General features: G+C 49.5%; 1 protein-coding gene across 1 annotated transcript in view; it reads right to left on the reverse strand.

The window, feature by feature from the left end:
- Window positions 1-9,560: 9,560 nt before the first annotated feature.
- Window positions 9,561-26,915, reverse strand: part of GDAP2 (ganglioside induced differentiation associated protein 2) — a 30,917-nt gene continuing 13,562 nt past the window's right edge. The window contains exons 7-13 of the mRNA XM_009903464.2: window positions 25,671-25,821; window positions 24,654-24,730; window positions 23,019-23,095; window positions 20,634-20,773; window positions 19,569-19,623; window positions 11,585-11,728; window positions 9,561-10,350 (exon numbers count right to left, since the gene is read on the reverse strand). Of these exons, the coding sequence (XP_009901766.2) occupies window positions 10,303-10,350; window positions 11,585-11,728; window positions 19,569-19,623; window positions 20,634-20,773; window positions 23,019-23,095; window positions 24,654-24,730; window positions 25,671-25,821 (692 nt within the window). The 3' untranslated portion in view covers window positions 9,561-10,302. The remainder of the gene's footprint in view (window positions 10,351-11,584; window positions 11,729-19,568; window positions 19,624-20,633; window positions 20,774-23,018; window positions 23,096-24,653; window positions 24,731-25,670; window positions 25,822-26,915) is intronic.

Genomic DNA, 26,915 nt, shown 5'->3' on the forward strand with positions numbered 1-26,915 from the left:
TATTCTATTCTATTCTATTCTATTCTATTCTATTCTATTCTATTCCATTCCATTCCATTCCATTCCATTCCATTCCATTCCATTCCATTCCATTCCATTCCATTCCATTGTTCTATTCTGTTCCATTCCATTCCATGTGTTGTGCTTTGAGGTTTTCAGTTGTTTGGGTTTCTAATTTTATCATCATCATTATTATTATTATTTAAAATGCTGGATCAGTCCCTTGCAAATGCTTTGGTACACTGCTGTAATGGAGTTAAGTTCAAAGAGATGCTCAAATGCAAACAAAGCTCCATGGAGCATTTCCCTTGACTGGAACAACTTCTTTGGGATCTGCCAAAAGCCACTCCCCTACCACTGCCATAAAATGTGTTTGCATTTCTGAAGTGCTCTTGTCTGCTATCAGAGCAGAGCAGCTCTTCTGCTCAGAGTTCTTCCTTACAGCTCTGGACTTAACAGAGATTCTTGTTTGCCACAGAAGGGTGGGGGCTTGAAGTGACCTCTGGAGATCACCCAGTCCAACCCACCTACTTGTTTTAGAATCACAGAATCAATAAGGTTGGAAAAGACCTCAGAGATCATCAAGTCCTAACACAAGTACTCCTAGATCAGGTGGCACAGGAAACATATCCAGGTGGGGTTTGACAGTTTCCAGAGAATGAGGCTCCACAACCTCTCTGGGCAGCCTGGCCCAGTGCTCCAACACCCTCACAGTGAAGTTTTTCCTGATATTCAAATGAAACTTCTTGTGTTCTAGTTTGTGTCCATTGCCTCTTGTCCTACCACTGAGCACCACTGAAAAGAGCCCAGCCCCATCCTCTCATCCTCCACCCTTTAGATAAGAATTGCTATGATCCCCTCTCAGTCTTCTATTTTTTTTTCAGGCTGAAGAGCCCCAGGTCTCTCAGCCTCTGCCTCTGCTTGTAAGGGAGATGCTCCAGGCCCCTCACCATCTTTATGGCCCTCCACTGGACTTTATCCAGTAGTTCCCTGTCTCTCCTGAACTGGGGAGCCCAGAACTGGACACAATCCTTCTTTTGAGGCCTGGCTGGGGCAGAGTAGCAGGGCAGAAGAACCTCCCTCAACCTGCTGGCCACACTTTTCTTAAGGCACTCTGGAGTACCATTGGCCTCAAGGGCACACTGCTGGCTCATGGTGAACTTGCCCACCAGCACTCCCAGGTCCTTCTCCACAGAGTGGCTTTCTAGCAGATCATCGTGTTGACCGTCAGCTGGTGTCTGCTCAGAAACATCTTACCAAGTCCACAGTTCATACTGCTGTGTATGAGCTTCTGGATGTTTTCACAGCAAGTCAGAGAGGCTTATGTTCCTGGAAATGCCACACTATCCAGTCACCTTGGCAAGAGTCCTCTGAGACCAGAAAAGGGACACTGCCCCTGGCCTGCACTACAGAGCACTTTCAGGGAGCCTTTCAGCTATGCCCAGCAGTTTTCAGGCAAAAAACTTCTTTACCTTACAATACTCAAATCCCTCAAAAACTCTTGTTTTATCTTTAGAATAGAATAGAATAAAACAGAAATAAAGCAGGTTGGAAGAGACCTTTGAGATCATCATGTCCAACCCATCATCCAACACTGTCTAATCAACTAAACCATGGCATCAAGCACTCCATCAAGTCTCCTCCTAAACACCTCCAGGGATGGTGACTCCACCACCTCCCTGGGCAGCACATTCCAATGGGCAATCACTCTCTCTATGAAGAACTTCTTCCTAACATGCAGCCTAAACCTCCCCTGGCACAGCTTGAGACTGTGTCCTTTTGTTTTGGTGCTGGCTGCCTGGGAGAAGAGACCAACCCCCACCTGGCTACAACCTCCCTTCAGGGAGTTGTAGAGAGCAATAAGGTCTCCCCTGAGCCTCCTCTTCTCCAGGCTAAGCAACCCCAGTTACCTCAGCCTCTCCTCACAGGGCTGTGCTCCAAACCCCTCCCCAGCTCTGCTGCCCTTCTCTGGACACCTTCCAGCAACTCAACCTCTTTCCTAAACTGAGGGGCCCAGATCTGGACACAGGACTCGAGGTGTGGCCTAACCAGTGATGAGCACAGGGCACAATGACTTCCCTGCTCCTGCTGGCCACACTGTTCCTGATGCAGGCCAGGATGCCATTGGCCTTCTTGGCCACCTGGGCACAAACACAACAACCCAAGGCGACAAGATCCAGTGATGAGGATGCCGATGGATCAGTGAACAAGAGACTGAGCAGAGCTAATGAATGCCAGCCAGGCATTGCCTTTACTGTCACTACTGATTTACTCAAGGGGCCATGTTGTACCTTCCCTCTTTTTGTGGTGATGTTTGTTAGTCTTTGAAATGCAAAACCACCTTTGAAATCTTCTTTGTGGGCAGACAGGGTAACATCTTACCTCGGATGTAAGTTCAGCATCTCCTGCCAAACTGCTTGCCGTGCCTAAGTGTCTCCAAGTCACTACAGCAGCCAGCTGCTGTTATTAACCTTTTAAACCATGTGAGCTATGAGCTCCTTGTTGTGCAAACCTACTGGTGAGAACTGGAAAGAGGGGTTGCAACACCTCTCTCTCAGAAATCAGTGTGAGAAAGCAATGGACAGCACTAGGAAGGCACCTGGCCCCGGTACTGGCTCCTCATTGATACACCTGTCTGATTTCATGCAGTGCTGCTTCATGGCAGGTGTGAGCTTGTTACAGTGCCATAGGATCATATAATTGTTTCAATTGGAAAAGACATTTAAGCTCATCAAATCCAACTGGTATCTTAGTCTAAAGTCTTGTGCTAAACCATGTCCCTTAGCACCACATCTCTGCGTGTGTGTGACAAGCAGGACCAGGGAAGGGACTGAGGCCCTGTACACAGTCCTGAGTCCAGCATTCACTTTTGGGCCCACACCACAAGAAAGACATTGAGGTGCCAGAGTAGAGCAAGGAAGATGGTGAAGTGTCTGGAGAACAGGTCTTGTGAGGTGTGGCTGAAAGAACTGGAGTTGTTTAATCTGGAGAGAAGGAGGCTGAAGGGAGACCTTGATTTCTACAACCCCCTGAAAGGAGGAGTGAGGTGGGGGTTGGTCTCTTCTCCCTAGTAACAAGTAAAGGCATGAGAGGAAACAGCTTTAGTTTGCACCAGGGGAGGTTTAGATTGGACAGTGGGAGAGATTTCTTCATTGAAAGGGTTTTCAAACACTGGAAGAGACTCCCCAGGGAGGTGGTTGAATCCCCATCCCTGGAGGTATTTAAGAGATGCAAAGATGTGGTGGCAAGGAGCATGGCTTAGCATTAGAATAGAATAGAATAGAATAGAATAGACCAGGTTGGAAGAGACCTCCAAGATCATCAAGTCCAACCTATCATCCAACTAATCAACTCAACCATGGCACCAAGCACCCTATCAAGTCTCCTCTTGAACACCTCCAATGATGGTGACTCCACCACCTCCCTGGGCAGCACATTCCAATGGGCAATCACTCTCTCTGTGTAGAACTTCCTCCTAACCTCCAGCCTAAACCTCCCCTGGTGCAGCTTGAGACTGTGCCCTCTTGTTCTGGTGCTGGCCGCCTGGGAGAAGAGACCAACCCTTGCCTGTCTACAACCTCCCTTCAGGTAGTTGTAGACAGCAATAAGGTCTCCCCTGAGCCTCCTCTTCTCCAGGCTAAGCAACCCCAGCTCCCTCAGCCTCTCCTCACAGGGCTGTGCTCCAGACCCCTCCCCAGCTTTGTTGCCCTTCTCTGGACACCTTCCAGCAACTCAACATCTTTCCTAAACTGAGGGGCCCAGAACTGGACACAGGACTCAAGGTGTGGCCTGACCAGTGCTGAGTACAGGGGCAGAATGACCTCCCTGCTCCTGCTGGCCACACTGTTCCTGATACAGGCCAGGATGCCACTGGCCCTCTTGGCTGCCTGGGCACACTGCAGGCTCATGTTCAGCCTACTATCAACCAGCACCCCCAGGTCCCTCTCTGCCTGGCCGCTCTCAGCTACTCTGACCCCAGCCTGTAGCACTGCATGGGGTTGTTGTGGCCAATGTGCAGAACCTGGCACTTGGATGTGTTAAATCTCCTGCCCTTGGACTCTGCCCATCTGTCCAGCCTGTCCAGGTCCCTCTGCAGAGCCTCTCTACTCTCCAGCAGATCAACTCCTGCCCCCAGCTTGGTGTCATCTGCAAATTCACTGATGATGGCCTCAATGCCTTGGTAGAGTTAGGTAATGCTTGGACTAGATGATCTTAAATGTCTTTTCCAACTGCAGTGGTTCTATGGCTCCCCAGGGGAAGGGTTTCTCCTTGTAACATTTTGGTGGAAGTGCTGAGCACATGATAACATTTTGGGGTTTGCTGCCCTTGTGCTAACCGCGCTGTAATCGCAAGCAGTCCTGCCCCATCTGGACAAGGAACTGGGCTTTCAAGGGAAACACAGCTGAAAAAGGCCTGCAAACAGGATCTGATTAGCTGATTGAAACCAGATGCTGTGCTGGCAGAGAGGCTGCCAGGGATCATCCAATACAATCCCCTTCCCCTCGTTTCTGTACATAATGTCCTTCCAGGCAAAGCCACCTCCCCCATAGCTACGTCTAAATTGCATTAGGAATCTTGGCCTTTTTCCCCTCATGCATGTTGGGAATGGTTTCCCATTGCAAGTATTTGAGGGGGACTGGAGAGTCAAGTGGTTGCCTGCTTATCAGAATTCCACCTTGTGTTCAAAGGAGGCAGGGGTCACGCTGCAGCAGGTCTGGGGCTGCAGCATTTTGATCTCTGCAGTCCTTAACCTTTAGGGAGCACGTTTCCCCCTTCCCTTGGAGAAGGGAGCTCCAGCAACTCGTGCACTGGATCAGGATCACCCTCCCTTCCCCCCCCCCCCCCCCCCCCCCCATGCTTTGCTTGAGTTTTAAGCATACAAGACAAGCAGGCTCAGTATCCCAATATTGAACCATCAAACATCTTTCTCTCATTCAGCTTTGGAAGGGAACAGCACCTTGAAGCAGGTTTGTTTGCCTCTCGCTGCTGCAGTATGGCTCAGGGCTACTTTAGTTTTTCCACATCCTCAGCTTAGCCTAGTGCAGAGACTGCATGTTGCTGGTCGAGGTACTCATTTTCCCCTTTAACTCAGGACTGATTCCTTTCCCAGGGGAGACTAAAGAAAATCCTGCAGGCCAGTTGCCTGAGGAGCACAGGATGTTATTCGTCCTTGGCACCGGAGAACCACGAGTAGTTCCAGGTAGACTTCTCTTCTTACCCTCTTCCCCCAACTCAGCTGAAATACTTCCCTCACCCTCCCAAGACCACACTTCACTAACAGAAGTCCCTGGGACCAGTTCCTGTTTAGCCAGAATCAACATATTCAGGAATTTCTGGAATATGCTTAGTTAGAGGTGCAAACAAGCTTCACATAGGGACTGTTCATTTGGTTGCTCGGTCACAGATGTAACAGGAGATTCATCCCAGAGAGGCCAAGGAAAGGGGATAACTCCCTTTGCTCTTATTTTTCAGTTTGACAAAGGACTGCTATCAGCTTGCTGCATAGCAGACCCATCTAAATTAATTTCACATGGAGTGTCTGGTCTCAACAGCAGGACGCTAAGCCTTTGCAGCGCTCCAGCCACAGAAGTGCTATGGGACAGAGCAGGGAGAAGGCCTCACAGTGCAAGGCTGAGGCCACAGAGGCACATGTGATAGGAAAAACAGGGGTTTGGGCTACTGCTGGAGAGGAGAAGATGCCAAAGTCAGCAGCTCAGTTTTCATTCTAGGATTCTGTCAGCAGGAAAGAGCAGCTCAGCTTGAAGTGTACCTGGCAAATTCACAGCAGCTCAGTAGCCTGTACAAAGGTGATTCTGACCTTTCCCACATCTGCTCGCCACTTCCTACTGCCAGGAGCAGCAGGTTAAGAAAGCAGCACAGAACACAACAGGAGAAGCTGCCACCTGATACTTTCACCTTTCACTGCTCTGGCAGTTGCTTCAAACTCTGGCTTGGCCAAAGGACAGCAGGTAGGTTGAGGTACATTGAGCCACCTGCCCATGGTCAGATGGCAGCTTGACAGACTCCGTCTCTTACGACACCTAATTGCAGTTCCAGCAAGGGAATACAGGCTGCTTCCAGAAGGGCTGTGGCTGAGACAGCTGAGGCTCTTCAGCCTGGAACATCAGGAAAAGCTTCTTTACTGTGAGGGTGCTGGAACATTGGACCAGGCTGCCTGGAGAAGTTGTGGAGTCTCCTCCAGAGACTTTCAAAACCTGACTGGATGTGTTCCTGTCCAACACAGCATCACAGAACCACCAAGGTTGGAAGAGACCTCAAAGATCATCCAGTCCAACCTGTCACCACAGACCTCATGACTAAACCATGGCACCAAGTGCCACATCCAATCCCCTCTTGAACACCTCCAGGGATGGTGACTCCACCACCTCCCTGGGCAGCACATTCCAATGGCTAACAACTCTCTCTGGGAAGAACTTTCTCCTCACCTCCAGCCTAAACCCCCTCTGGTGCAGCTTGAGACTGTGTCCTCTTGTTCTGGTGCTGGTTGCTTGATGTATATGAAAAGACCAACCCCTTCCTGGCCACAATCACCTTTCAGGTAGTTGTAGACAGCAGTAAGGTCTCCCCTGAGCCTCCTCTTCTCCAGGCTAAGCAACCCCAGCTCCCTCAGCCTCTCCTCACAGGGCTGTGCTCAAGGCCTCTCCCCAGCCTTGTTGCCCTTCTCTGGACACGTTCAAGTGTCTCAATGTCCTTCTTAAACTGAGGAGCCCAGAACTGGACACAGGACTCACAGGATACCCTGCTGAGTCCAGGGGCACAATGACTTCCCTGCTCCTGCTGGCCACACTGTTCCTGATGCAGGCCAGGATGCCATTGGCCCTCTTGGTGAACCTGCTTTAACACAGGGGGTTGGACTAGATGATCTCTGGAGGTTCCTTCCAATCCCCACCCTTTCTTAGCTGTATATTGAGTGCCTAAGCACCACCTCTGAGCTTTACTGACAACAAAGTCCCTCTGCTGTCAGCATCACACAGGGGGTTAGAGTGGTAATAAGGTCAGCCATCATTATGCTAATGCAGTGCTCTTTTGAGGCAGACCTCTCCCCCTCTTTATGGCCCTGCAGAATGTGTGGAATAGCCTTGGGCAAGGCAATAAAACCTTGATCAGAACTTTTAATTCTACAGTGACTGCAGGGGGGAGGGCTGTTAAAACGCAGACAGAATTATGGCATCCACAGGCTGCCTCCCTGGCCTCTTCCCAGAGGAAATCATCACACCCACCCTTAACCAGGGCACCTCACTGTTTAGCTCAGCCTCACTCAAAGGCAGTTCAGCTAGCTTAATTCTGATATGCAAAACACTGGCATTGAACAGTCAAGCATTAGCAACAGCAATGAATACCCTGAGCACCTCACTGATTTACTTTTTCCCACTGGCATGCCACATGGAGAAACCTCCATTAAAAAAGGCATAACAAAAACCTGGTGAATGACCCCAGCTCCAGACTTAGAGGAAAGCTCTGCAGCACAATGCAGGTTCTGTCTTGCCACTGAGGTTTGTGAGACTTGGGTAAGGGGAGGGGGGAAAAAAAACCCAATAAATAAAAGAAGCCAAGCCAAATCTTTCAAGGGAAAAATATACACAATGAGCTGCACGGTGCCAAGATCTCCTTCTTGCTCTGCAAAAGCTCTGGAGGCACATTCACACTTCCCTGAGCCAAGTCATTGCTTAAAATGACTGGACTAGGGTCTGAAAAACGTGCAGACTGAGTCCTGAGAGGAACTCTTTCAGTTTTGAGACTCTGAGCCATCTGTGAGCTAAAAGGCCAGAAACCATCTCGAGCCCGAGAAGCTGAGAGCTCTGGTTTTCACAGCCTGCTCTGAGTCACCTTTAATCCCCTCGTTAAGTGGACACCGGGTGGCTCTGCAGCGGCCTCACTGCAAACGCCAGGGGGTGTGAAAAACAGCAGATGGTTAATGTGGGTGGAAAGCTACACAAATTGTTAAGAGGAGCATGGAAAATTCATTGCTGGCCATAAAAGTCACTAGACAAGGGCAGCTGTTAACAGCTAGGTGAAAAAAAGGAGGCAGGGACACATGGTGGCTGCTCCGGAGAGGCTGCTGCTGTTCTCAACACCCAGCAGAGAAGGATCAGAAGAATCCTGTGTGAACTGAGCAGAAGGTGCAGCACTCCCAGCTCTTAACTCCAAGGTGGTTTTCCACTGTGCTAAAGTTTCCAGCTTTGAGCAGCACCTTGGACCTGATAATGGAATCACACAAGGACGCTGTGGGACACTTAAAGACAAACCCACTTGCTTTTTCTAAGCTGCATAGGCCTGGCTGCTCAACCCCAGCCCAGAGACCACCTTCTTCTGTAACTGTTGTACCAGCATGCTGAGGTCACATGGAGTATGAACATGACATTAAGCCAGGAGGCCACAGTAGGAAAGAACCACAGAGTGGCAGGGGTGGGAAGGGACCTCTGGAGATCATCTAGTCCCATCCCCCTGCCAAAGCAGGAGCACCTACAGCAGGCTGCACAGGAATGTGTGCAGGCAGGTTTTGGGTCTCCAGAGAAGGAGACTCAACAACCTCTCTGAGCAGCCTGGGCCAGTGCTCAGGCACCATGAAAGCCAAGAGGTTTCTCCTTATGCTTAAGTGAACTTTGCTGTGTTGTAGTTAGTGAAAGGAGACTCAGGATGGCTCATCTCTCACTGCACTCCCAGAGTCTAGGCTTTTGCAAGATGACTGCAAACACAAAGAGTGATAGGCAATTAGGCAACCAAGTTCAAGAGGATTTTTCCCCCCTGTTGATCCCAGCAATCCACAGTATCTTTAAAGAGGAGAAAGAGCTCTCTTTCCAACCAACACAGTGGGTATGAATAACCACCTGCTAAGGTATCTCTTACAACCATAGAATAGAATCATAGAATCAATAAGGTTGGAAGAGACCTCAAAGATTATCAAGTCCAACCTGTCACCCAACACCTCATGACTACTAAACCATGGCACCAAGTGCCACATCCAATTCCCTCTTGAACACCTCCAGGGATGGTGACTCCACCACCTCCCTGGGCAGCACATTCCAATGGCCAGTCTCTCTTTCTGGGAAGAACTTTCTCCTCACCTCCAGCCTAAACTTCCCCTGGCACAGCTTGAGACTGTGTCCTTTTGTTTTGGTGCTGGCTGCCTGGGAGAAGAGACCAACCCCCACCTGGCTACAACCTCTCTTCAGGTACTTGTAGAGAGCAAGGAGGTCTCCCCTAAGCCTCCTCTTCTCCAGGCTAAGCAACCCCAGCTCCCTCAGCCTCTCCTCACAGGGCTGTGCTCCAGACCCCTCCCCAGCTTTGTTGCCCTTCTCTGGATCCATTCCAGCAACTCAACATCCTTCCTAAACTGAGGGGCCCAGACCTGGACACAGGACTCAGTGTGGCCTAACCAGTGCTGAGTACAGGGCAGAATGACTTCCCTGCTGACCACACTATTTTTGATGCAGGCCAGGATGCCATTGGCCTTCTTGGGCACCTGGGCACACTGCTGGCTGATGTTCAGCCCACTATCAACCAGTACCCCAGTGAGAGAACAGAAACCACAAGTGCATTTCAATTTTATTCTGACTGGGAGGGTAGTGGCATCCTGACATGTCACATCATCCAATAAATCCTGTCAGGGGCTTTCCCAAGGCTCCTCATTCACCTAGCATTTGTGGCAGCAAGTCTTGCAGCAATCTTGGCTTGGCTGTAGTGTTTTGTTCAGCCTGCAGACATGGCATTCCCAATTCCAGATAGTTTTGCTGGGTCAGGACCAAAGTAATCAGCACTAACAGAAAGAGAAAATAACCAGAAGTGAAACAGAGACTGAATGGTGAGCAATGTGCCAGGCTGGTACTGCACAGTAGTTGTGCAGACCAATAAGGAACAGGCTTTATAAATGGAACTGGAAAATGGCTGTAGCTAAGAAGAGGAGAGGATGGGAGCTCTAAGGAAAGAGAAAGTTTGTTCAGAAAGAAATGGCCACAGTTAAAAAACACCAAACAAAACAGAAAACCAAACCACAACAGGAAAACAAAACAAACCACCTTGACAACAAACCAAAAGCAGCCAAACAAAACCCACCCAACATTTACAGTGGCTAAATACAGTTGAAAGAGTTGTACAGTTCACAGTGGCATAAAGTTCTCTGATTGCTTGAGTGCTTGAAAATATCTCATCAGTAAAAAAATACCAGAGCTGGGGGAGGAAAACCCTCTCTCTGAGTTCTGTACATGGGCAAATGCACAGGTTTTTGGCAGGCATCAGGTCCACTGGATCCACGGGGAGCCAGCAGCATTGCAGGACTGCAGATCACAAGTCAGGGGATGGAGGGTAGGAAGAATAGTAAGGCCCGTTTTCCTGCAAGGAGAGCAGAAAGAGCAGGGAGATAAAGGTCTTCTCCAACACACCTTGGTGAAATGGATGATGACACAGGCAAGGAAAAAACAAACATAAACCCAGACACCAAACAGGTACTTCTGGCTTCATCTTCCCCAAGGGTGTAGTGACTGCCACAATTCACCCAGGAGAGGACTGTGCTGGTACTAGGCAAAATTAGAACTGGGCTTTGCCTTGGTTTTAAGCCCTGTGAGGAGAGGCTGAGGGAGCTGGGGTTGCTTAGCCTGGAGAAGAGGAGGCTCAGGGGAGACCACCTTGCTGTCTCCAACTACCTGAAGGGAGGTTGTAGCCAGGTGGGGGTTGGTCTCTTCTCCCAGGCAACCAGCACCAGAACAAGAGGACACAGTCTCAGGTTGCACCAGGGGAGGTTTAGGCTGGAGGATAGGAAGAAGTTCTACAGAGAGAGAGTGATTGCCCAGTGGAATGGGCTGCCTGGGGAGGTGATGGAGTCACCATCCCTGGAGGTGTTCAGGAGGAGACTTGATGGCGTGCTTGGCTGCATGGTGTAGTTGATTAGGTGGTGTTGGATGATAGGTTGGACTCGAGAATCTTGAAGGTCTCTTCCAACCTGGTTTCTTCTATTCTATTCTAAGCAAAAAGTTGCTTACACAGACACACAGCTCTGGCTGTTACTTCAGAGTTCCAGCACATCCTCCCCTTTAGAATGATTTGACCAATGCAAGCCACATTAATTCCATCATTTGGCTAGAGGTGTGGGATGGAAAAGGGAAGAGGAGCAGGAAGGAGGAACACAAAGGCAAGGCTCCCTTTCACAGTTCCACTTCCCCCTCGCCCCCACTTTTTCCTCCCCTCTTCTTGTGTGCTTGTGGACACAGGGGACAGGGATCATGAAACACAGGATATTTTGCAGACAGTGCAAGGCATGCAGCAGGTGTGTGACAGACATTTCACCTTGCCCACTGGTTTTCAGTGTTTTATGTTACAGCTCTTCACAGAGGAAAGGAAGTCTGCCTTGTATGTACATAGGAGCCTGCCCCCCAGCTGAGCCCTCTACTTGGACTGATGTAGAAAGAATTAGAGAAGAACACCTAGACCCTCCAGGAACCTTCCCTTTCTTCTTGTTGTTAAGATGTGGAAATCAGTCCCTTTAAAGCTCTTTCAGAGCAGAATGAGAGAAGCACAAGAACCACAGTTAGGAGCAAACACTCCTGGCTGGCTGCATGCAATCACTTACCCTGGCGTCATACTCGAGGACGAAAGGAGGGAGATCAATCTGTTCTGGGGGTATGGCTGTGAATAACTGCTGAAGGCTTTCAACATAGTGAATTTTGTCCTTTAGCCCTGAGACTGTAAAGGTTGTGAAAAACCATGCTGAGACCTGCAAATAAATGCCAACAAAGCCAAGTAAAGGTGGTGCTGTTTCAAACCCTTCACGCTCAGCACGACGCTCTGCAGTTCAGCAGGCTGGAGCCACAGTTGAAACACTAATAACCATAGCAGCAACACAACAAGGTGTGCTAGTTTAACACAGCCTTTTCCCTACCACACAGGAGTGAGGGGAAAAGTAACACACAAAAAGCCCCTCTGAGTTCAGCTGAGAGGTCACTGAATAAATGGGATAATACAATGCACAACTGCCTCAGCCTATCAGCAGAAAAAGCACAGCAGGAAGAGGCAGCAAGCAAGCTGCAAAGCCAAGGCAGGGAGCTACTCCCCCACCCCTCCCTGTCCCACTGCCATCTCAGCACAAGAGCACCAACACCCCAAACCCAAGAATCCAAAAGCAGTAACCAGAACAGGAAGCCTCATGTTACAACCTGAGCTTCAAGCCCCATAATACTTTGCTCCAGCCAGCACTTCATGAAGAGAGGCTGAAGGAGCTGGGGTTGTTTAGCTCAGAGAAGAGGAGGCTCAGGAGAGAGGGAGGTTGTAGCCAGGTGGGGGTTGGTCTCTTCTCCCAGGCAACCAGCACCATAACAAGAGGACACAGTCTCAAGCTGCACCAGGGGAGGTTTAGGCTGGAGGTGAGGAAGAAATTCTTCACAGAGACTGGCCATTGGAATGTGCTGCCCAGGGAGGTGGTGGAGTCACCATCCCTGGAGGTGTTTAGGAAGAGCCTGGATGAGGCACTTGGTGCCATGGTTTAGTTGATCAGATGGTGTTGGGTGATAGGTTGGACTCTGTGATCTCCAAGGTCTTTTCCAACCTGGTTAATTCTATTCTATTGTATTTATTGGACAGAGACTTTCAGCTGTTCAGGGGTCCTATTGAAATCTGCTCTCTGCTCTGGGCTGGCTGAGTGTGCCCTGTTTTACCACATTTCTCATCAAAGCCTTACCAACTTCTGTGACAAGATGTTAAGCATACCCACCTCTCTCTCTTTTGGATGTAAACAGGGTAAGGAACTTTTGTTTCACACAGGCCATCACTGATACTTCTGTAAGCTAATAAATCCTCCTGCTGGGATTCACTGCTTGTATTTTCCAACTTGCCTTCTCCCCAGTGAAATGCTATGATTATTTTTTATTGCTTTTTAACCTTTCCTAGCTGGTCTTTTCCTGTCAGACTGAAGGGAAAGAAAAACAATGTTCTACAGGCCACAAATCCTCCTATTAGGGACCATTCACATAGCCCTGGGCAAACAGGTGCTGCTGACCCCGCTTAAGCATGGGTGGCCTGGACTAGATGTCTCATCCTTCAACCCTGACCATCCTGTGATTCTGTTTTGAGAGCTTTGACAGCACAAAGTTCATAGAAAAGAAGGAACACCACAGGAAAACCCTTGAAGGGAGTGGGAGTTTGAAATGAGCAATAAAAATCATCTGCCTGAAAACAACATTTTAAAGGGAAAGACCTGAGGACCTTTAGCCAGGAGAAGAAGAGCCTGAGAGGGGATCTTATCAGTATCTAAAGGGTGGAGATCAAGAGGATGGGGCTGGGCTCTTTTCAGTGGTGCCCAGTGACTGATAGGGCAGTGGGTGCAGACTAGAAGACAGAAAGTTTCACTTGAACTTAAGGAGAAACTTCATTGCTTACAGGCTGCCCAGAAAGGTTGTGCAGTCTCCTCCAGGGGCTTTCAAAGCCTGCCTTGAAGTGTTCATGTGCAGCCTGCTCTAGGTAAATCTACTCTAGCAGGGGGCTTGGACTAGGTCTCAAAAGGTCCCTTCCAACCCCTAAGACTCACTGATTCTGTTCTCAGTCTGTAATTACCTTCCCCCCCCCAGTAATACAACACAAGTTGTTGTCAGTTAAAGAACTGCCATCACAGTGGTTTCAATTCAGCAGCACAAGAGAATCAGATTCTTTACAGGTCACAAGAATGTTAACACCAATGCATGAATGAAGGCAGGGTCAGCCTACAAAACCAGACTGTGCAGTGACACATCCTGCCTGGGTTACTCCATGTTTCAGAGTAACAGATGAACCCTCCTCCCTGCACACCCAAACTCATGTATTCTAGACAGGCAGCTAGCCTCAGAATCAGGGAATCATTTCAGTTGGAAAAGATCCCCATGATCACTGAGCCAGCCATTATCTAACTACCACAACTCTGCACTAAACCACATCCCTGAGCACCACATCTCTGTGTCTCTGAAATGCCCCCAGGGATGGGGATTGAACCACTTCCCAGGGGAGCCTCTTCCAGTGCTTGAGAATGCTTTCAGTAAAGATCTTCACAGAATCACCAAGGTTGGAAGAGCCTTCAAAAATCATCAAGTCCAACCTGTCACCACAGACCTCATGACTAAACCATGGCACCAAGTGCCACATCCAATCCCCTCTTGAACACCTCCAGGGATGGTGACTCCACCACCTCCCTGGGCAGCACATTCCAGTGGCCAACAACTCTCTCAGTGAAGAACTTTCTCCTCACCTCCAGCCTAAACTTCCCCTGGCACAGCTTGAGACTGTGTCCTCTTGTTCTGGTGCTGGTTGCCTGGGAGAAGAGACCAACCCCCACCTGGCTACAACCTCCCTTCAGGTAGTTGTAGAGAGCAATGAGGTCACCCCTGAGCCTCCTCTTCTCCAGGCTAAACAATCAGTCTCTCTCCTAATGTCCAATGTAGACCTCCCTGGTGCAACTTGAGGCCGTTTCCTCTCATCCTATGGCTAAGGGGGGATCAACACCCATCTGTCTCCAACCTCTTTTCAGGAAGCTGCAGTGAGGTCTCCCCTCAGCCTCCTTTTGTCCAGACTAAACAACCCCAGTTCCCTTGGCTGCTCCTCACAGGACCTGTTCTCCAGACCCTCCACCAGCTTTACTGTCTGCCTCTGGACCTGATCCAGCACTTTTTGTAGGGAGGGCTCCAAAACTGAACCCAATGCTCAAGGTGTGGCCTCACCAGTGCTGAGTCCAGGGGCACAATCGCTTCCCTGGTCCAGCTGGTCACACTGTTCCTGATACAAGCCAGGATGCTGTTTGCCTTCTTGAGCACACTGCTGGCTCATGCACATAATTTATACCAATTTCATATGGAGAAAACAAATAATGATGGTTGGCACCAGGAAGTACATTGAAACCATGCTGGTTTTCTAGGGGCACATGAGTTTCCAAGAGAGATGATGAAATGCCTCTTGATCCCTTTGTGGTGGTTTAAGCCTTAACTGGGAGTTAAGAGATCAGATGGGGGGGCAAGGCTGAGAATCTCTCCCCCTGCTCCCCCCTCCTCCCTCCCAACAGAGAGGGGAAAAAAAGAAAGGGAAGGAGCAAATCCACCAAGCAATAATTTGGAGTTGGCCTGGAAGTAGAGAGGTAAAGAGTTGTCTTTAAACATTATATACATGTGTATAACAATAACAGGTAAGGTTCACAAGGGCAAGGAACAAGGATGGATGGGAGGGGCACAAAGAAGAAGAATACAAAACCAGTCTCTCTCTGAAGAGGCACAGAGGCAGCAGGGAGAAGGATCAGGCCTGATCACGTGGCAGAGGAGCAGGAAGGCAGCTGCAGCAGCTCTCATGCAGAAGAGGCAGGAGCCAAAAGGGGAGCTAATGACTCCAATGCCTTCCCTTTCATACCCTATCTGGGCAGGGAGGGGGGAGTGGAGCAGACTCAGTTTCCCAGGGGGAAAATGCCCTGCAGGGAGGGCAAAGCACTCACAAGCCCTCCCCCCTGTTTTCAGAATGGGTGTTAACCCACCACACCCTTTTAGCCCAGAAATAAGCAAAGCAACTCTAAGGGCTGGCAGCCATCCCTTGTGCCAGGCTTCACCACAGCTGTGAACCAGTTTGTATCAGGGAGTGAAGAATGAGATTTACGTGCAGGGATGATGTGTTTGGGAAGCTGCATGGTCATGCAGCAAGCCCTCCTCCTGCTTTTGAGACAAGGGGTATTTTTCCCTACTTCTAGGGAAGGAGGTCAGTGCCCCAGATAGGAAGATCAATGTGCCAAACCCTTCTGAAGAGGTTTGTGGCTCCTGAGCTAGCAATCATCCACGGGGACAACAGCCCTGCAATAACCAAAAGAGGAGGAGGAGAGAAAAATGATTCCCTCTCAGCAGCCACCTGCTCTGTCTGCTGCCTACTCCCCAGTACTTCTCACAAGCTGATAGTCCCTACAACAGCCAGCACCAATCCCACTTGCCTTTCAGTCAGGGAAAACACTTGGCAGCAAGACATGAGCACACAGAGCCTCCTCTTTCCCCTCCAGCTGTGCTGCTAGAATGGGATACAACCCAATTCCATTTCCAGAAGTTCAAGAACTCCAGGTCTCTCACCCCCCCTGCTTCCCACCATCTGCTGAGTCTCACTGCAGTTCCCCAAGGGACAGGGACCATGGTAATGGACTGGGCAAAGGCAAGTTCTTATCCTACAACAATGAAAAAAACCCAACCCAGCCACTTTCCTCAACCACAGGGAAATGTAGTGGAAGAGAGGAGGGGATAAGTGCTGCTGAGAACCTGAACCTAAACTAAATCTGAGCTAGTACTTCAGATTTTTGATTTGCCCACTCAGCTTTGAGACCTTAGTGATGTTCTGTGCTGGCTGCTACATTTTCAGGAATAAGAGCTGGAAGCTCCAACTGCAGACTCCAGACCTGTACCATATGGGAATAATTAGTCAATATCCTGACACAAACTGGAGGCTCTGCTGTTGGGAAGCCTCTGTCTCACCTACACAGCCCTATGAGGAGAGGCTGAGGGAGCTGGGGTTGCTTAGCCTGGAGAAGAGGAGGCTCAGGGGAGACCTTCTTACTCTCTCCAACTCCCTGAAGGGAGGCTGTAGCCAGGTGGGGGTTGGTCTCTTCTCCCAGGCACCCAGCACCAGAACAAGAGGGCACAGTCTCAAGCTGTGTCCTCAATTCATCACCACAAAATCTCCTGGACTCCAAACCATACTCATCTCAAATACATCAAGGAGCCCTGAACTAAGTAAGATCCTGTAGCCACAGGCTGGGGTCAGAGTGGCTGGAGAGCAGCCAGGTGGAAAGGGACCTGGGGGTACCAGGTCTCTTCTCCCAGGCAACCAGCACCAGAACAAGAGGAAATAGTCTCAAGCTGCACCAGGGGAGGTTTAGGCTGGAGGTGAGGAGGAAGTTCTACACAGAGAGAGTGATTGCCCATTGGAATGTGCTGCCTAGGGAGGTGGTGGAGTCACCATCACTGGAGGTGTTCAGGAGGAGACTTGCTAGGGTACTTGCTGCCATGGTTTAGTTGGTTGGGTGGTGTTGGATGATAGGTTGGACACAATGATCTTGAAGGTCTCTTCCAACCTGGTTTATTCTGTCCTATTCTATTGGGCTAAATGATGTTTTGAGGTCCCTCCAAGCCCTGACATTCTGTGAAGCTCAGTGTCTCATGGTGTGCCATCTGTGAACAGGCAAAGGGCAGACTCTGGAAAGTCAGCAGTTAAAGACATTCTTGCTGAACATGTGCAAACAGATGTGGGTTTTTTTCCTTTCCCCAGACATAAATATTCTGAAGTTTGATCAATGTCAGCAAAAAGCAGAATAAACACAGAGGTTAATCTGATGTGAGCAGGGAGGATCACATTTCTAACTGTTCTAACAAGGCAGACAGAGGTTTTAGGAAGGGCTGCTGCTGACACATAATTCATCTGTGTGTACACTGCTGCAGCATGAGGCACCTGCAGGGAGTGAGCACCATCTTCTGTTGGCCCACAGACAGTATGTCACTGCTGGGGGAGTTCAGTTTTGCATCTCCTCAAGGCAGAACAGGATTGTTCTGCACTCCATCACAAAAGCATTCTTCCATCTATGGAAGCCCTATGAGGAGAGGCTGGGAGAGCTAGGGTGGCTTAGCCTGGAGAAGAGGAGGCTCAGGGGAGACCTTCTTGCTGTCTACAACTCCCTGAAGGGAGGTTGTAGCCAGGTGGGGGTTGGTCTCTTCTCCAAGGCAACCAGCACCAGAACAAGAGGACACAGTCTCAAGCTGCACCAGGGGAGGTTTAGGCTGGATGTTAGGAAGAAGTTCTTCCCAGAAAGAGAGACTGGCCATTGGAATATGCTGCCCAGGGAGGTGGTGGAGTCACCATCCCTGGAGGTGTTTAGGAAGAGCCTGGATGAGGCATTTGGTGCTATGGTTTAGTTGATCAGATGGTGTTGGGTGATAGGTTGGACTGGATGATCTCCAAGGTCTTTTCCAACCTGGTTAATTCTATTCTGTCTTTCTTTGCTATTCTGCACTCTCTAATCCTATCTAATCTCATTGCTGCCCTCCCTCCTTACTAGGGCGGCTCTTAAATGATATACAGCACAGATGCAATATCTCTTGTAGGGCAAGAAAAGGTGAAACATCCAGCAAATTAACTACAGTAGGAGCTCCCAGAGGTATTGGTCATGGTTCTCCACACTGCCAAGTAGACAGCAGAAAAATGGGCAGAAAGGTTTTCCTTTGAAAGAAACAAGATCCAAAGCTTCCACCTCTCCATGTAAAGAGCATGTGCAAAAACCAGGGCACAGAGAGCATCACTGCATTGAGGTTCAGAATAGACTAGAATAGACCAGACCAGGCTGGAAGAGACCTTCAAGATCATCGTGTCCAACCTATCATCCAATACCATCTAATCAACAACACCATGCAACCAAGCACCCTAGCAAGTCTCCTCCTGAACACCTCCAGTGATGGTGACTCCACCAGCTCCTCAGGCAGCCCATTCCAACGGGCAATCACTCTGTCTGGGAAGAACTTTCTCCTAACATCCAGCCTAAACCTCCCCTGGCACAGCTTGAGACTGTGTCCTCTTGTTCTGGTGCTGCTTGCCTGGGAGAAGAGACCAACCCCCACCTGGCTACAACCTCCCTTAAGGTAGTTGTAGGCAGCAAGATCGTCTCCCCTGAGCCTCCTCTTCTCCAGGCTAAGCAACCCCAGCTCCCTCAGCCTCTCCTCACAGGGCTGTGCTCCAGACCCCTCCCCAGCTTTGTTGCCCTTCTCTGGACACCTTCCAGCAAGTCAACATCTTTCCTAAACTGAGGGGCCCAGAACTGGACACAGGACTCAAGGTGTGGCCTAACCAGTGCTGAGTACAGGGCACAATGACCTCCCTGCTCCTGCTGGCCACACTGTTCCTAATGCAGGCCAGGATGCCATTGGCCCTCCTGGCTGCCTGGGCACACTGCAGGCTCATGTTCAGCCAGCTGTCAACCAGTACCCCCAGGTCCCTCTCTGCTTGGCTGCTCTCCAGCCACTCTGACCCCAGCCTGTAGCTCTGCATGGGGTTGCTGTGGCCAATGTGCAGAACCTGGCACTTGGATGTGTTCAATCTCATGCCCTTGGACTCTGCCCATCTGCCCAGCCTGTTGAGGTCCCTCTGCAGAGCCTCTCTACCCTCCAGCAGATCAACTCCTGCCCCCAGCTTGGTGTTGTCAGCAAATGTACTGATGATGGACTCAATGCCCTCATCCAGATCATCAATAAAGATGTTAAAGAGCATGGGGCCCAGCACTGATCCCTGGGGCACACCACTAGTGCCTGGCTGCCAGCTGGATGTGGCACCATTCACCACCACTCTCTGGGCTCAGCCTCCAGCCAGTTCCTAACCCAATGCAGTGTGCTCCCATCCAAGCCATGGGCTGACAGCTTGGCACTAAGGTGGGAAGACCAAATCTAGATGTAAGATAAGGATGAATTTCAAGTTCTGATTGTGGATCCAGAAGATACTGCTTGATTTTATATACCTCCATGTCCCTCACACTGCAGTCTCACATGCTACCCCACCAACACACAAAACACACCTCTCTCTGCTATTAGTTACCTCACCTTTGAACGAAATGTTGGGTGGACAAAATACAGTGCCTTCAAGTTCCTCTTGTACCTGGTGTGGAGAAAGGCAAAAAGTATTTAGCAAAGAATTATGGCCCCTCAATTTAAGAAGGACATTGAGACACTTGAAGGTGTCCAGAGAAGGGCAACGAGGCTGGGGAGAGGCCTTGAGCACAGCCCTGTGAGGAGAGGCTGAGGGAGCTGGGGTTGTTTAGCCTGGAGAAGAGGAGGCTCAGGGTAATTGCTCTCTACACCTCCCTGAAGGGAGGTTGTAGCCAGGTGGGGGTTGGTCTTTTCTCCCATGCAAGCAGCACCAGAACAAGAGGACACAGTCTCAAGCTGTGCCAGGGGAAGTTTAGGCTGGAGGGGAGGAGAAAGTTCTTCCCAGAAAGCATAATTGGCCATTGGAATGTGCTGCCCAGGGAGGTGGTGGAGTCACCATCCCTGGAGGTGTTCAAGAGGGGATTGGATGTGGCACTTGAAGCCATGGTTTAGTTAGTTCTGAGGTGTTGGGTGATAGGTTTGACTTGATGATCTCTGAGGTCTTTTCCAACCTTCTATGCAGCCCAACTGTCATTTTGCTGAAGTGCCTGTATGTAATGTTGCCAAGTTAGATGCAACATAAGGGCAGACACCAGGAAAGCAAAGGGGAAAAGAAGCAGAATGACTGTTTTTCAGGTAAAGACATCATTGCCTGCAGGCTTATATGGACAGTGACAGTTAAAGGACAAATTATGACTGCCACTGTTACCCAAGCCTCTCCCCTCACACCTTTTAACAGAGCCAGGCTACAGAAACTCCACCTCTGGAAAGAGACAGACAATACACCCAGGACACCTCTCCAACAGCTCTAGGAGGGAAACTGCAGAGGACAGGGCTTCCTGATTTAATTGTTTTAAGAAGAAAAGAAAATATACCTTGCCTCTCCTTCTCTTTTGTGTTTATTTAGAGCTTTGCCCCAGCAGAACTCTCATGTAAGCAGGAAGCCAGACACAGGGAAGGGCAAACATTTGCCTAGCACAAAGGAAGAGCAGAAAAGGTTCTTCTCCTATTGACACTCACTTGGCATCGACAACATCATACAGCTTCTTCAGGAAATTAGAGTCCAGTTGATTGTAGTCATTTGTGAGTGTATGGAAGTACACCAGGACATACTCCTTCACTGCAATGTGATCCATGACGTGGATGAAATACAGAAGAGCCTGAGACAGGAAGAAATGTTATTTGTATTGGCAGAGAACACTTACACTTGTATTCAGAGTATCATAGTGCCAGTCAGGGTTGGAAGGGACCACAAGGAGCATCTAGTTCCAACCCCCCTGCCATGAGCAGGGACACCCCACACTAGATCAGGCTGGCCACAGCCTCATCCAGCCTGGCCTTAAACACCTCCAGGGACAGGGCCTCAAGCACCTCCCTGGACAACCCATTCCAGGGCTTCACCACTCTCATGGGGAAGAACTTCCTCCTCACCTCCAGCCTCAATCTCCCCACCTCCAGCTTCATTCCATTCCCCCTAGTCCTAGCACTACCTGAGATCCTGAGCAGTCCCTCCCCAGCCTTCTTGTAGCCCCCTTCAGATACTGGAAAGCCACAATGAGGTCACCTGGGAGCCTTCTCTTCTCCAGACTGCACAGCCCCAACTCTCTCAGTCTGTCCTCATAGCAGAGCAGCTCCAGCTCTCTGCTCATCCTCGTGGCCCTTCTCTGGACACCTTCCAGCACCTCCAGATCCCTCTTGTCATAGGGGCTCCAGAACTGGAGGCAGTACTGCAGGTGGGGTCTCAGCAGAGCTGAGCAGAGGGGGAGAATCACCTCCCTTGCCCTGCTGGCCACACTTCTCTTGCTGCAGCCCAGGATCTGATTGGCTTTCTGGGCTACAAGTGCACACTGAGAGCTCCTGTTGAGCTTCTCCTCCCCCAGCACCCCCAAGTCTCTCTCCTCAGGGCTCTTTCCAGCCAGTCCCTGCCCAGCCTGGATTTGTGCCTGGCATTGCCTCGACCCAGCTTAGCATGCTTGAATTTATTCACAGATCAGGAAGCCTGAGGCTGGGTGGCATTAGGTTTCACCTACAAAAGCACAGTGAACATTGCAAGTGGTCAACGCAGCTGTAATAACTTAGATGTCTTTATTTCAGTCTAGCTGACCTCACAGATTGCCATTGCAATTGTGGTGGGTTTAGGCAATGCTTTTTAAGCTTAGTTACAGCTTTTGAGCAGAAAAGTAGGAAAATATAAATTGATCACTATTGGGTGTGAAAAGGAACACAAAAGATTACCCTAAACAAATTCATTGGGTAAATGTCTGGAATAAGAGGAGCTGTACCATAACAATTCTTCCCTTTTCTCTTCTAATCTCTGGCTGTTTTGCTTCACTCAGGAGAGATAATCTGTGTGCTTTTGGCTGGCCTTGGCCAAGTCTAACTTCTCTGTTCCTTTCTCTTGTCCCTTTTGTATAGGGGGGGTATAGGAAGTCAGGGAGGGAGAAGCTAGCAGCTTCCCATTGTCCTTGGCCAGGGGAGGTCCTTGAGCTGTTTGCTAATTGTAAATACCTGTATAATATTGTAACTCCTGTGTGTTTTGTGCACATCCATTGCAGACTGTAGATCTTGCTTGTAAATACAGCTTCATTTGCTTCTAACTGAGTTGGTCTGGCAAAGGTAATGCTGGGGGGGAAACTGCACCCACCACAGCAATGACAAAATAAATTGACTCATCACTTTCGATTCTCCATGCCCTGGCAGTCTCCTTCTTGGCAAAACAAAGCAGCTCAGGTTTAGGATTGTTTCTCTAAAGAACATCCAGCTGCTCCTTGAAAAACCCCACCCCAAGCACCCCAAGACACACAAAGCTTCGTAAGGGAATACATTTTCATCTACCTATGAAAATAGTTTCTGCTGAATCTTTTAAGCCTTGCTACTATTAACACTGAATTACCCTTAGACTGCAGCAACAAAGGGCAACGAAGCTGGGGAGGGGTTTGGAGCACAGCCCTGTGAGGAGAGGCTGAGGGAGCTGGGGTTGCTTAGCTTGGAGAGGAGAAGGCTCAGGGGAGACCTTATTGCTGTCTACAACTACCTGAAGGGAGGTTGTAGCCAGGTGGGGGTTGGTCTCTTCTCCCAGGCACCCAGCACCAGAACAAGAGGACACAGTCTCAAGCTGCACCAGGGGAAGTTTAGGCTAGATGTTAGGAAGAAATTCTTCCCAGAAAGAGAGATTGGCCATTGGAATGTGCTGCCCAGGGAGGTGGTGGAGTCACCATCCCTGGAGGTGCTTAAGAAGAGCCTGGATGAGGCACTTGGTACCATGGCTTAGTTGATTAGATGGTGTTGGGTGAGAGGTTGGACTCGATCTCCAAGGTCTTTTCCAACCTGTTTAATTCTGTTCTATTCTATCCTACCCTGAACATTCATATTCAGCTACTCAGCTCCAGTCTTACAAAGCCTTACCTTTTCCATGTCTATCAGGGTTACAGGGATGTTTCTTCCAACCACCACCATCACTGTGCGGCCACAGTTATCTACACCTACAAAAGAAACACAAAATGCAGCTCTAAACTTCTGAGTCATGCCAGGTTTTGGAGATGGTCCCTTTCAAACCAGGGAGAGTCAGCCACAGCTCAGAATTTTTGCAACACATTTGCTTTCATTGTGACAACAGAGCAGGGCCAGAGGAGGGCCACAAAAATGATCAGGGGGTTGGAACACCTCTGCTGTGAGGATGGGCTGAGGGAGCTGGGGTTGTTCAGTCTGGAGAAGAGAAGGCTCCAGGGAGACCTAATAGCAGCCTTCCAGTACCTGAAGGGGGCCTACAAGAAGGATGGAGAAGGGCTGTTTACAAAGGCCTGTGGTGACAGGACAAGGGGCAATGGCTTCAAACTAGAGAAGAGCAGATTTAGATCAGATGTTAGGAACAGGCTCTTTATTATGAGGGTGGTGGAACACTGGAATGGGTTGCCCAGGGAGGTGGTTGGGGCCTCATCCTTGGAGATATTCAAGGTGAGGTTCAACAGGGCTCTGGGCAACCTGATCTAGTGGAGGATGTCCCTGCTGAGTGCAGGGAGGGTTGGACCAGATGACCTTCAGAGGTCCCTTCCAAGCCAGAGCATTCTATGATTACACAGTTCTACTACTGTATTTCATTTTCATTAATGCAGGAGCTATTCTGATCCAATGCATACATCACAGCTGAGAAATTTAAGCCTAAAGGACTGCAAGTGTATGCTGCCTGTGTACTCCATGTTTACCTAAATCACATGTAATAACATGAGTGGCCAGGCAGAAAGACACCTGGGGGTAGTGGGTGACAGTAGGCTGCACATGAGCCAGCAGTGTGCCCAGGTGGCCAAGAAGGCCAATGGCATCCTGGCCTGCATCAGGAACAGTGTGGCCAGCAGGAGCAGGGAAGTCATTGTGCCCCTGGACTCAGCACTGGTTAGGCCACACCTTGAGTCCTGTGTCCAGTTCTGGGCCCCTCAACTGAAGAAGGACATTGAGACTCCTGAATGTGTCCAGAGAAGGGCAACAAAGCTGGGGAGAAGTCTGGAGCACAGCCCTGTGAGGGGAGGCTGAGGGAGCTGGGGTTGCTTAGCCTGGAGAAGAGGAGGCTCAGGGGAGACCTTCTTGCTGTCTACAACTCCCTGAAGGGAGGTTGTAGCCAGGTGGGGGTTGGTCTCTTCTCCCAGGCAACCAGCACCAGAACAAGAGGACACAGTCTCAAACTGCACCAGGGGAGGTTTAGGCTGGATGTTAGGAAGAAATTCTTTCCAGAAAGAGAGATTGGCCATTGGAATGTGCTGCCCAGGGAGGTGGTGGAGTCACCATCACTGGGAGTGTTTAAAAAGAGTTTGCATGGGGCACTTGGTGCCATGGTTCAGTTGATTAGATGGTGCTGGGTTATAGGTTGGACTCAGTGATCTCAAAGGTCTTTTCCAAGCTGGTTAATTCCATTCTATGCACTAACAAAACACAATCATGCAGTAACATGCCTTATGGGCTGCACATAACCAAAGAAACAACTGCATTTTCATTTTGTGCTTTTAACTTGAAGACAACACACGTAAGCCATGGTTACCCTGAACTTACCTGTCTGGTACAAGGCTTTGAGAGAAGCAATGTCAGAGAGGTCTTCAGCTCTTGCCTGACACAGCCAGCGATTGTAACTGGAAAGTGAGAAGCAAACGAGAAACCATCTGGTCAGATCTCATCCCCTTGGGAATAGCATCAGAAGCCTGAAAAAGGATATGGGATGGGAAGGACAAAACAAGCTCTAACTGAATCCTCTCTCTAAAGCTGTAGTTTTCTGATCTGTGCAGCAACTGTCAAGCTGTTAGATGTTGGGCAGGGATAAAAAACAGAAAGAAAAGTAGTTGTGCCTTAGCCTTTTGATTTAATCTTCTGGTTAGTTATATGATTAATGATTTCCACTGGGATGATGAATATGCACCAAGCAGTAACTCTAGGGGCACTGCATTTGGGCTGAAAAGATCTCAGCTTTTTCAGCTCCCAGAAGTTAAATACCTCCATGTTTAGTCTTTACAACACAGGAAAAAAAAAAACCTTAGGCATTTTTTCCCCCCTCTCTCTGAGTGGGTGAGCAGCTTAGTGCCTCATCTAACAGCATGATGCTTGGCCTCCAGAGGACTCCAGCATAGAAATGGCTGCTAAAGGAAGTGGCCAGGTGGATTAGGAATAATGGGGGGTGAAAAAAAGGCTAAAAAAAAAAAAGAGAGGAATCCCCACCTTCAGCATCCATCTTTCTAAACAGATAAATCAATGTAAGAGTTGTGCTCTCTGCTCAGAGCCTCAGAAGTGACTCCACTACAGAGAGTGGTGACAGAGAGTGACATCTTGTGGCAAAGAGAAGGCAGGTAGTGGGAAGCAGTGGGTACAGGGGGTTCATCAGAACTAGCACATTCAGCAGTAGCTCCCCTCTCCTACTGCCCTTTGCCTTCTACTTTCAGGCCAAAGAGGCTCCCACAAGGACCCTGGGTGACACCAGGTTTATCTGTATCTTTTGCCAGATCAGGCTTTACAAAATCATAAGGGCTGGTCCTATGAACCCCTAACACAGAACACTGACACAGACAGGGGAATTCTCACTTCCTCTGATGCTGTTTTTGCAGGGCTGCCTCTGACAACTGTCCCTGAAGGATGAGGCGTCTCTGTTTATCAACGTCGCCCTCCATGCGGGCAAAAGCATGGGACCCAATGAAGGACAAATCTGCCTCCAGACCCTCTTCATCTGAAGCATCTGCAGTAGAGACAAAGGGAGTGCAAAATGGTCAAGCTGCATAAAAGACAGCAATGCTGCTGAGGAGTTGCCATGTGTCTCAGTGAGCCAGCTCAGCCATCCTGCTGCAAAGCAACACAAACCCCCAAAATGTCCCATGATGGTGCTCTGGTATCTTGCTTAGCCTGGACAAGAGGAGGTGCAGGGGAGACCTCATTGCTCTCTACAACTCCCTGAAGGGAGCCAGGTGGGGTTGGTCTCTTCTCCCAGGCAACCAGCACCAGAACAAGAGGACACAGTCTCAAGCTGCACCAGGGGAGGTTCAGGCTGGATGTTAGGAAGAAATTCTTCACAGAGAGAGTGATTGCCCATTTGAACGTGCTGTCCAGGGAGGTGATGGAGTCACCATCACTGGAGGTATCACAGTATCACCAAGGTTGGAAGAGACCTCAAAGATCATCCAGTCCAACCTGTGACCCCAGACCTCATGCCTAAACCATGGCACCAAGTGACACGTCCAATCCCCTCTTGAACCCCTCCAGGGACAGTGACTCCACCACTTACCTGGGCAGCACATTCCAATGGGGAATGCCTCTCAGTGAAGAACCTTCTCCTCACCTCGAGCCTAAACTTCCCCTGGTGCTTAGGAAGAGACTAGATGGGGTGCTTGGTGCCATGGTTTAGTTGATTAGATGGTGTTGGATGATAGGTTGGACTCTGTGATTTCAAAGGTCTCTTCCAACCTGGTTAATTCTGTTCTAGTCTATCTAACCAGCACCACTGACAGATTAAAGCAGTGATTGATAACTATGGATTCCCTTAATAACTTGGATGTACTGGAAACTAACTGGGCAAGTCCTAGCTTGCAACAACAGGATAAGGGTTAATGCTCTCAGAAAAGCAGGGTCTGGAGAGAGAGCCTTGGGCTTTACAGTTGTCCTGCTTTAACAAGGGGAAAAGTAAGCATGCTGCAACTTCATTCAGCTTAGAAGCTGTGCTGTAGAAAGGCCCTTACTACTACTTATATCCTTGTCACAGCTTGGACAGCTGCTGTAGAGCTGGCAATAAACTAAGTTTAGGTATTTTTAATACTGGAGTTTACAACACAGCTGTGT

The sequence above is a fragment of the Dryobates pubescens genome, chromosome 8 (assembly GCF_014839835.1).
Source record: "Dryobates pubescens isolate bDryPub1 chromosome 8, bDryPub1.pri, whole genome shotgun sequence".
Classification (NCBI taxonomy): Eukaryota; Metazoa; Chordata; class Aves; order Piciformes; family Picidae; genus Dryobates; species Dryobates pubescens.